Source organism: Crinia signifera, chromosome 7 (genome assembly GCF_055691185.1).
Source record: "Crinia signifera chromosome 7, ASM5569118v1, whole genome shotgun sequence".
Taxonomy (NCBI): Eukaryota; Metazoa; Chordata; class Amphibia; order Anura; family Myobatrachidae; genus Crinia; species Crinia signifera.
In genome coordinates, this window is record NC_139223.1 from 62193687 (window position 1) to 62204698 (window position 11012).

Here is an 11012-nt window from a genome sequence, read left to right on the forward strand (position 1 = left end):
TCTGATGCATGTGTGTGTTACACTTACTGTCTATGCAGGGGGGGGGGGGGGAGTCTGTTTGTTGTATCTCGAAAATTTCAATAAAAAATCATTGAATTTAAACAAATGGAAATAGGGATAAAACAAATTGGGTAGTTACAAAAAGTCAAATGGTAGGAGGGCCCTGCTCCCAAGCTTACAGTAAAATGCTTGGATGTGATAACATCTGTACCTACAGTAGGTTACAAGGATAGGACCTAGGAAGCCTCCATACATAATGATGACATACCTTTCCGATAGATGGCAGCAGCGTAGCGAGAAGTGTTGCATGCAGCTTGTATGGAAGAGAAGGTCTGCTTGTCCATGAGCTTGCTGGAATAAAGGAAATTGCAGAGATAGAGAGATGTGACCATGAAGTTATAATATACTAGGCAAACACAGCTCTGAATACATTCATGGCAGCAGCTATGAGAAGAAACTAAGGCCTTTTTAATGCATGAAACCCCTATTTTATGTATGTATTTTCAGAATTACAAAATGTGCAGATAAGGGTAAGATCAACTATGTTAATAAAGACAAACAAACTTTACAAAGGCCAGACATATATATATGCTCAGTTATACCCCTTCTGTGTCACTCCTGACTGTCTGCCTCTCCATTGCAAGCAGGGCCCTCTATCCTCATGTGCTTTTTCCTCTTAGGACGGGATGTACTAAAGGGAAAATGCGGTAAAACGCCCCTTTTACCGCATTTTCCTATGTACTATTACCCAGCCGCACTTATTTCGCTGGGCAGGTTATCGCCACACAAAGGTGGCGATACCCTATAGAGACCTATGGGCTTCTTTTCACCGCCCACCGCCTCGCCGACCCCCCCTTTCCCCCTCCCTTGGGCTTACCTTCTTGCAGGTCCTCCTGGACCCCGGAAGGTAAGCCCTTCCTCCCCCTAGCAGCGCAGCCGGACATCCTTCTGGCTGCAGGGGGAGGAGGAGGCGCCGGAGACAGCCTGCTTAGCTGTCCCCGGCGTGTAGGCAGCAGGGAGGATACGGAGACCCCCCGCAGACCACAGTACAGGTATCGCGGGGGGTCTCCGTTACCACACCGCGATTCCAGCCGCATATGTTAGTACATATGCGCTGGCATCGTGGCGGACAGTGCAGGGGACACCTTTCCACAAAGCCCTGCCCACAACTCCGGACAATCAATCGGGAAGTTGTATAGATAGATGAGGACTATCATTTTTTGGCATTGCTAGATAAGGCTTAGAGGCGAGGCTTAGCAAGCTGTGTACTTACGTAGAGTAAGTGCTTGTCTCATCACTGCAAGTGCCATCGACATTCAAGGCAATCTGCTCTCCTTTACTGCGGCAGTAATTGGGACTCACTGTGTTGATGGCCATATCAATCTCCACCTGAAGGAATAAGTAACAGAATATTTGGATTTACTGGAAAATACACTGCGTTCAGAATGAGAATTAATATACCAGCGGTTACCAAACGAGGTCCTCAAGTCGCCCTAGCGGTCCAGAGTTAAAGGATAACCATGTTTGGGCACAGGTAACTCCATTAGTACGGCAATCAACTTGAATTAACCATCTGTACTCAGCCATGGATATCCTTAGAAACGGAGCGGTTAGGGTTCCTTGAGAACCAAGTTTGGGGAACTGGAAAAAACAGCAAATAAATTAGGGGGGAGATAGAATGAGCTAGCAGAAGAATATTGGCAATGTCTGTCCCACCTTCTGGAGCTTTGGTTTAATTCTTGCTGACAGATGCGGGACTCCATCATAAGTCATCGATGCTGGTCGGACTGGATACTTGGAAAGAAGGAAACAAAAAAATACATATATATATGTTGCAATACATAATACAGTGGTGCCCACAGCTTGGGGTCACTTTACACATGTATTTGTAACCACTATACGTTATTTATGTAGGCGTGTCTTGAACATGCATTGTTACTTTTTCTTTTTGTTATATCTGTCAATAAAATATTTAGCAAAAATATATATATAATTTTTTTTTTTTTTTTCTAGGGATTTGACCTTAAATACCCTGGGATTTTAATCCACAAATCTAATGCAGGGCAGCGCTGAGAGACCAGCTCAGACACTGCTTGGCTTCTCCTGATCCCAGCGCACTGCGCAGAGGTACCTGATGGCAGAGGTCACACGCCTGCCGATCCACGCCTACCAACTCGGCACCTGACCTCATCACCTCCACCCAGGGTACTTAAGTGACACTGGTTTGGGGTGTACAGAGGGTGATTAAAGTTTGCCATTATATTGACAAACTCAATCCCGGGTATACCGGGAATCCAGGCATTAGGCATTTTTCAATCCCGATTTCTGGGATTGAAAATTTGCCCTGGGATTGGCATCCCTAGTGGTTTCCAAATTCAGTCCTCGAGGCACCCTAACAGTTTAGGCTTTAAGTATTTCCATCGATGAGATCACATGGTTTAATCAAAATGAATGAGGTAACAAAATAGTCACCTGCACTCAAACATGGAAATACTTAAATCATGGACTGTTACGGTATCTTGAGTACTGGGAAAAACTGACATATTACATCTATTACTGTGTTGGTATTACAGCAATAACATGGGAGTACACCAGTCTACATGGCCTGATTGTAGATAATACAAAATTGCACAGTGCCATTTAGCACTGGGCTCAAAACACCATTGGCACAGATACCAATGGGGATCACTGAACAAACTGGAAGGGATGCAATTCAATGCAATGGCTGTGATGTTGCATTTAGGAATGCCACACTGCGCCCATTCAGATCACAACTATTAGTCTAGTACCACAAAGAGCTGCACATGAAAATTAGTCATATCAGGGGTTGCGTATCTGCCTGATACATGCACAGCACATCACCAATAACAGAACCAACATTCAGAATCCCAGTTGTGAAGTCATTGTGCATGTAGATGGCTTATAATCAGGCAGTGCTCACATAGGTTACAGTACAACATAGCGCCACACCGGCTAACCAGCCCTGTCCATACTGACCACCACCCAATCTCCAACAGGCCACACAGCATCTCAATTACACGAATGAATAAAGAATAAACATTTAGAACATCTAACGACATTTATTATATGTAACTAATTTATAGATCAATTTCAAGCATGCTTTATACGCACCTGGAATAAGTACAGCTTATCTGCCAGGCTTTTGGCCAGGAAAACATCCATCTGAAATACAATTGTAACAGTCAGAGCAAAACAAGAAAAACAATGTAACTGTAAAGATGTCTGCTCTAATAAGGCAAAAAATTAAACTTATTGACATTGAAAGCAAGATAACTGCTCAGTTGTGCTAGATTTTTCACAGCTGCTGACAGTTTCACCATGATTCTGGTCAGTCTTTACTTATAAAGCACTAACATATAATGCAGCACTGTACAAGAAACAAAGGGTAAAGATGGACCTTTTTATTGAAATGATCTTACAATCTAAGCAGTGTAGGGGAACAACAATCCTATAGATTGTAAGCTTGCGAGCAGGGCCCTCCTACATTTTGACTGTAAATACCCTGTTTTGTTGTATCACTGTCCCCTATGTTAAGCGCAACGGAATATGCTGCGCTATATAAGAAACTGTTAATAAATAAATAAATACAGCTACAATCTCGATTATACAGCACTTTAAACCTGCCAGACACATAAGCTGCCAGAGGGAGTTAGGTTGGTGGGAGGTTTAGGCGGTGAGGGGGTGGCGGTAAATGGTCAGGATGTCACTATGATACCAACGATAATCCGTCAAAATGGATAATCTGGGAACAGTGTGCCGAGATTCTCGACTCGGTTAGACATGCCACCCCCTGCTTGAAATATCAGCAAGTCTCATTCTATGTACTACATAGGCCCTATCGCTCTCCAGTCTCCATGTTGCGAGCGGGTCTAAGACCCGATGACACTTGCCCCAGATGCGCCTCACCCGGCGCGGACTTCTGGCACATGCTGTGGTCCTGTCCACCGATCTTAGCTTTCTGGGAGACGATATGGGCCGACATAATCACCACTGAACCATCTCTCCCCCCCTTCGATCCCAGATATTGTAGGTTTGCTCTGGGCCTTCAGGAGTCCCACTCGCCCCCAGTCTACAAATATGTCCTATGCCTTACCGCCCTAGCTAAGGTCCTTATTGCCAGGAGGTGGTTCGACGTTGCACACCCAAACATCTATAACTGGAGGGCCCTTGTTAATGAGGTTGTAGGACACGAGAGATTCACCTACAGATCACGGGGCACACTTGCTCCCTATATAACCAAATGGAGTAGATGGACCCCTTCTAGGCTGGCCCTGTCTGCTGACCCCCAGCAAGATTTACCTACTCATTGATCCCCAATATTCGAGGCCTCACCGCCGACCCACCCTCTCTCTGCCACTGTCTAAATTAAGACATCCCCGTATCCTCTCAGACAATAAGAACGTTGTCCCCTGGGATGTTGGGAGCTCCGATTACATTGCATCTTATTGTGATGTCAACGAATTGTTGTGTTGCCTTGTTGCACATCTTCTTCCTCTTTTTTTCTTTTATCTTTTATTTGTTAGGGGGGCGGGGTGATGGTACTCTATCTTACAGGTACCGGGATAAGTTTATTAGGGGAAAATGTAACACCTAATTGCTCCATGTGCACTTTCTGTAGTGTCGTTAAACCTCTCCATGTAAGCAGTGTCACCTGACACAGTAAACACTCAAACACGGACTTCTTTGAAATGCTTACGATTGTTTATTGTTAACCGTTGTATCATACAATGCATAATACCACTATTAATGTTAAAATGTACAGTTGTGCATCTATTTTCATTTGTATCAATAAATATTACTCAAAAAAAAAATGGATAATCTGGCACAACGATACCGGATCATCAGTGGTGTACAGGTATAGTGCAATGTACGAGTGCAATGAGGAGATGGCAGAAGGTGAAAGATGACCTTGTCAGAGCAGAAAGCTTATGAAAGCATCCGCTTTGTATGGACACTCCTGCGATCTGACTGCTTGGAGCAGCTGTAGCTCCATGAGGGGCAATATGTGACTAGATCACCAAATGAAACAACCAGATCTCCATAAAATGTTACAATTAGTTGGTCCTCTACCATTGTAATCCTTTTTCATTTAGTCATCAAGTTTGCAAATACTGAATTTGTCCAAATCATTCCTAAAGATAATCAAACTAAAACAAAACATGGTGGGACAGCAACGTTCCTCACGTACAACGCAGTCAGCAAATGGATAAGAAACATGAAACATAACGCCAGAGTGATAATTGTTTTACCTCATGTATAATTGGATCGTCATCTTCATTTTCCATACTACCGTGAACCACAAGAATCCGTTTTTCTCTCAACTCTGGACTGAGTAATATCCCTAGAAAAGAGGGAGGGAACAATAGAGACTGTTACACATAACAAGAAGTACATATGCTGTATGGACATGCCCAGTGATTAAAACTAAGTGCATGACAATGTGGTAGACTGCAGTCACATCAGAGGGTTCCCTGCCTCCTAATCTGGGCCTGGTAACTCATTTTACACTAGTTGTGAATTTGACAATTATATCTTGTTATATTTAATTGCAATTTACCCCACAAGTTTGTACCGATACCAACAGCTGGGTTTAATAAGGCAACAATACATGGGGTGTCAAAATAATGACATTATTTAAGGGGGTAATACTAGGGATTCAGTATTGAATCCCGGCGGTCGGGATCCCGGCGTTCAGAATCCCGACGCCGTAATTCCGGCAGCCGAAATGCCGACAAGGGGGGGACGTGGATCGCCCCCCCCCTTGCGGGCTCGCTGCGCTCGCCACGCAGCGGGCCCGGTGCCTCGCTACGCTCGGCACACTAATTTATTCTCCCTCCAGGGGTGTCGTGGACACCCCAGGAGGGAGAATGTGTCGGCATTTCGGCGGTCGGGATTCCGGCGTCGGGATTGTAACTGCATCCCAATACTAGTGATTATACAGGGAATTAACTTATTATTTTTCTTAATTTAATAAAATTCCTGGTACTTGTGTATTATAGCGGCGCCCCCGATTTCCATCGCGCGATGTTTTAATCGTATCGCATGCACCCGATGGCATGCGATGCGACGCGATTTTTGCCCCCTATACGATGAAAGATTGTATAAGCACCCTAAAGGGTGCTTTTAAGCACCGTAATGGGTGCTTACAATGTTAAATGCACCCCCACGCCACCCCCCCACTATAAACGTGAACCCGAAGCGTGGCGAGCGCAGCGAGCCCGCGAGGGGCGGCGGTACGTGTCCTCCGACCTTTTCATACCCCCACTATCCACGTCAGCGTGGAGTTGAGAATAGAAAGTGTGGCGAGCACAGCGAGCCACCAAGCCCAAAGCGGCCTTCACAGGTATCCGCGTGCGCTCGCCACACTTTCTATTCTCAACTCCACGCCGACGTGGATAGTGGGGGTATGAAAAGGTCGGAGGACGCGTACCGCTGACGCTCGCCACGCTTCGGGTTCACGTTTATAGTGGGGGGGGGGGTGCATTTAACATTGTAAGCACCCATTAGGGTGCTTATACAATGTTTAATCGCATCGCATTGTATGGCATTGTATGCCATATACAATGTCATACAATTTTAAAATTGTATGGCATTGTACAATATCGCGCGATATCACATTGCATACCATTGTATGCCTTATGGTATGCGATGCGATGGGCGCCGCCAAAATACACAAGTACCGAATTCCTTAACACAGTATACAAGAGAATGACTGTACGCAGGACAGACCCAACATGAAGTACAGTCTGAGGCTCTGTAGGAAAATAAAGGGTATAAACATGACTGGGTACATGGGCACTTTTTCAGCTTTTGTGGCAGATGTACTACAGATCCGTATTCTCATACAGGTATTGGTGGTGCTGCAAAAACCGATGATCCACGGGTTAAACACTAAACAAAAACGTTAACAATATCTTACAGTGCCATCACCAGGACCCTGGCAAGCAATATCGCCAGATTGAACTGCATGTTCAGACGAGCGGGCATACAGGTAACGATCCGTGGGTGCACACATCATTCAGAATATAGTGGGTACACACTGAACGATATGCACTATGATATCATTATCCTGCATATTGTTAATTAAAATTGGATATTACATATTTTGGAAAGCCGGCTCCTGATTGGCCGCTAAGTGGCCAATAGCGCTATTCGGAGTAAGAAGTGCTAACTGTACATTCAGCGTTTCTCTCAGTTCGGCATGGCATCGTGTACTCGGTTTATTATTTTGCCAAGTACCTGGGTGCCCACATGGACAGAATAGGATGTGACCCACGCAAGATGCAAGTATAAGTTCCTTCAACAGGTACTCATATGGATTATCTTCAGGACCAGCGGACGGACGGACATCTAAGTGTCAAAGTAGGTAAGTATCAGAATGTATGGGATGTATGTAATAAAGTTATACTTTTCTGGTGTGTGTGTTTTATATATATTTGTACTGTTGAAGTACTACAAGTTCCAGAGGGCCCTTTAACCTCTTCAGTGGTGTTTTTTTTTTTTTGGGGGGGGGGGGGGGGGGGAGCGCTCCCCACTGGGCGAGTTTTTTATGGGGAACTCTCCCTTAACAAAAAAAAAAAAAACCACCACTGCCTCCCTGGGTCTGGTGCTGGTTCACAAAATACATGGGGACCCCTACTAATTTTGTCCTCTGTAGCTTGGGAACCAGGACTGGCCCTTGAGCCTGGTGCTGCTTTTAAAAAAAATCAGGGGATCCCCTACTCGGTTTGCCCTGTGATTTCTAAAAACCAGAACCGGCTCTTTGAGCCTGGGGCTGGTTATGGCATGTGCTCTGTTGTAGCTTCTTAGTTACTGTAATGTTCAGTTCAGTGCATCCTCTATTGTTCTAATGTATGCCATGTGTACGGCACTGTGAGCCACTTGTGGCATCTTATAAAATGTAGTAATAATAATAATAATAGGCTTCAACATCAAATCCAGAGATTTAATGGCTACTAGTCATCTCAACCATTCAAGGTTATTGAGGGTTTTAGTGTGCACATGTCCAGAAGCTCTCAGAGCAGCCGTGCATGTGACAATTAGCTGAGCTGCAGACACCACTTCTAGATGTCCGTAGCTGCACTGAAACAGCCAGTCATAAGATGGACATCAGAAAGCCGCATCCAATGGTTGGGAATTATGAGATACCTGCAACTCAATGGAAGTGGTAATAGTGATAGTTGCTAACCATCGTCTTCTGAAATCTATTCCCAGAAGTACCCCAGCGTTCAGTGTTCCTGGTCTCCTAGTCCCTTTCCCCATATCTGACTATGCTCCTTCACTGAGTACAGGCCCAGTCTGTGCTGAATGCCTTCCACTCCCCATGACTCACAGTCTCACACCTGCCTGGATACAGACATCCATGTTTGTCAGTTTCTTGCTGGGTATTGTTGCAATGTTACGTCAGATTATATTTACAATGGCTGCATTCTCTGTTAACTGTGCATTGCCTTACAGGAGAAAATCTATTTATTAGATATATATTTATCAGCTGACTACATTTAAAATAAGTCAATTAGAACACAGGAAAATCAGGAAAACAAAATGTAACTAGGGTAAAGGCTATTGGCTCACAGCACCGAGGTCTTGACTTATATCCCCACCTCTGTTTAGAGTTTATATGTTCTCCTCATACTTGCATAGGCTTCTTCTGAACACTCCACTTTTCCCCATAGGATGTTAGTGTTCATTCTAGCACTCACCATCTTTAAAAACCCATGCAGTTCCTCTTCCCTGCCTTGGGTGTCGCTGTCTGCTGTAGTGCTTCTAGCACAGTGTGGTCTTTATATCAGCACTAATAGCCAAACAGACCTGTGCTAGCAACAACACAACAGACAGCGACACCCCAAGCAGGGTGCATGGGTTTTCAAAGTTGGCGGGTGCTAGAATGAACACTAGATGTCTATGAACATGTGGCAGGGGAATTACAAATTGGAAGCTGTACTAGGGCTAAATGTAATTGCCTGCATATCCTCTGTAAAAGCAGCGCAAACTGTGTGTGCTATATAAAGAACAGGTAATAAATAACCATATTAGTTATTGGGCAGTACGGATGGTGTAATGGTTAGCATTACTGCCTCACAGCACTGAGGTCATGGGATCGATTCCCACCATGGCCCTAACTGTGTGGAGTTTGTATATTCTCCCTGTACTTGCCTGGGTTTCCTCCCACAATCCAAAAATATACTGGTAAGTTAATTGGCTGCTAACAAAATTAACCCTAGAATGTGTGTATATATATGGTAGGGAATATAGATTGTAAGCTCCACTGGGGCAGGAACTGATGTGAATGTTCAAATATTCTCTATACAGTGCGGCAGAATATGTATGCCCTATATGAGAAACTTAATAAATAAATACATGAATGAAGCAGGCAGTATTTTACAATCACAACAGTACTGTAGGGTTAACATTACAATACCAACATTTTTGAGACTAAAGCCCCGTACACATTGCTCGATAAAAGAGATCGCCCATTGTGTATGTACCAATCAACGGCCAATGCATCCTCCCGCGGGTCATTAACAACCCCCTCCATTGCCTGTGTATGTACAGAAAAGGGGACGGATCGTTAACGAGGGCCATGCTGCAGAATGCTCCCCCCTCTCGCATCGGCAAGTGTGTATGCACATGTCGGTGCCGGTACTTCACCGGGTCCGCACTGCCGCCGATTGCTAGGTGTGTATGCGCCTCAACATTCTGAAATTGGTATACTGAAATATTGTCGCTGCTTCCAGAACACATGACATGCTCATCAACAGAAGAAACACATGCTTTCACGTCGCCAAAATAACCCAGGTAATTGCCGGGTTGCTGTTGTGTGAACCCAGGTTGAGGTGCAGTGTGAAAGCACAATACCTAATAATCCAGGTCAACCAAACTGGCAGTTCCACCAGGTATATAAAGGGCAACCCATCATAGCGATGTGAAAAAACACACAGAAACCACTTGGCACCATTACTCCCACTCCCTGCCCAATATCCCCAATTATCTGGCACCATTACTCCCCACTATCCCCATATACCCGACACCATTACATGCCCATTATCCCCTAAGACCTGGCACCATTACTCCCCACTCCCTGTCCATTATCCCCAACTACCTGGCACCATTACTCCCCACTATCCTCAACTACCTGGCACCATTACTCCCCATTCCATGCCCACTATCCCCTAATACCTGGCACCATTACTCCTCACCCATTAACTCCAACTACCTGGCACTATTACTCCCCGAGTCCCTGTCCATTATCCCCAACTACCTGACACCATTACTCCCCACTCCATGCCCATTACCCACATTGCAGCGTGTTGCCAACACACAGATACACAACAGGTACAGCATATAGGGTGACATTAGACTTATGTGTCACTGACACATAAGTGACATGATGCAATGCATGCTAGTGTGCCTGCTATACATGCTATCGCTACATATTAACTGATGATATTATATACTGTACATGTCACTAAGGGGCACGGCTGCTGCATGGGACACCGGGGAACTTTGCAGCACCCGGATACTAGCATCACTACTGCAGGCGGCTGTGACAGACAGGAGCAATAATATCCCCATCAGGCCCGGGGCAGGTAGTGTGGCACATGCTGACAACACCGGGCTCCGGTACACAGCTCACCCTCCGCACACCGGAGCTGTTTCAGTCCCCGCACCGCACCGGGCCTACCTGCTAAGCTTGGCGCTATCAACGGCGTGTGTGAGTGACTGCTGGCAGTCCCGGCTCAGGCAGCGGCCATACTGCTTGTAATAACGCTGCTGCTGCTGCTGCTGCTGACACGTGGGGAGCGGCTGTCCTTACCCACAATGCAGCATTCCGCTGGGTAGTGAGAGCGCCGGCAGGTGGCGCTGCCTCACCGAACACCAAATGCAATGATAAAGAATAAAAAGTATCTGGCAGCGGTGGGATTCGAACCCACGCCCCCGAAGAGACTGGAGCCTTAATCCAGCGCCTTAGACCGCTCGGCCACGCTACC

General features: G+C 45.6%; 1 protein-coding gene and 1 non-coding gene across 2 annotated transcripts in view; both read right to left on the reverse strand.

The window, feature by feature from the left end:
- POLR3E (RNA polymerase III subunit E) overlaps positions 1–10852 on the reverse strand; it is a 44799-nt gene extending 33947 nt beyond the window's left edge. Inside the window, exons 1-6 of the mRNA XM_083153227.1 lie at positions 10706–10852; positions 5271–5362; positions 3133–3183; positions 1717–1794; positions 1274–1389; positions 269–351 (exon numbers count right to left, since the gene is read on the reverse strand). Of these exons, the coding sequence (XP_083009353.1) occupies positions 269–351; positions 1274–1389; positions 1717–1794; positions 3133–3183; positions 5271–5306 (364 nt within the window). The 5' untranslated portion in view covers positions 5307–5362; positions 10706–10852. The remainder of the gene's footprint in view (positions 1–268; positions 352–1273; positions 1390–1716; positions 1795–3132; positions 3184–5270; positions 5363–10705) is intronic.
- A 78-nt stretch (positions 10853–10930) lies between these two features.
- TRNAL-AAG (transfer RNA leucine (anticodon AAG)) lies at positions 10931–11012 on the reverse strand. Its single transcript has one exon. It is a non-coding gene; the product is annotated as a tRNA-Leu (tRNA).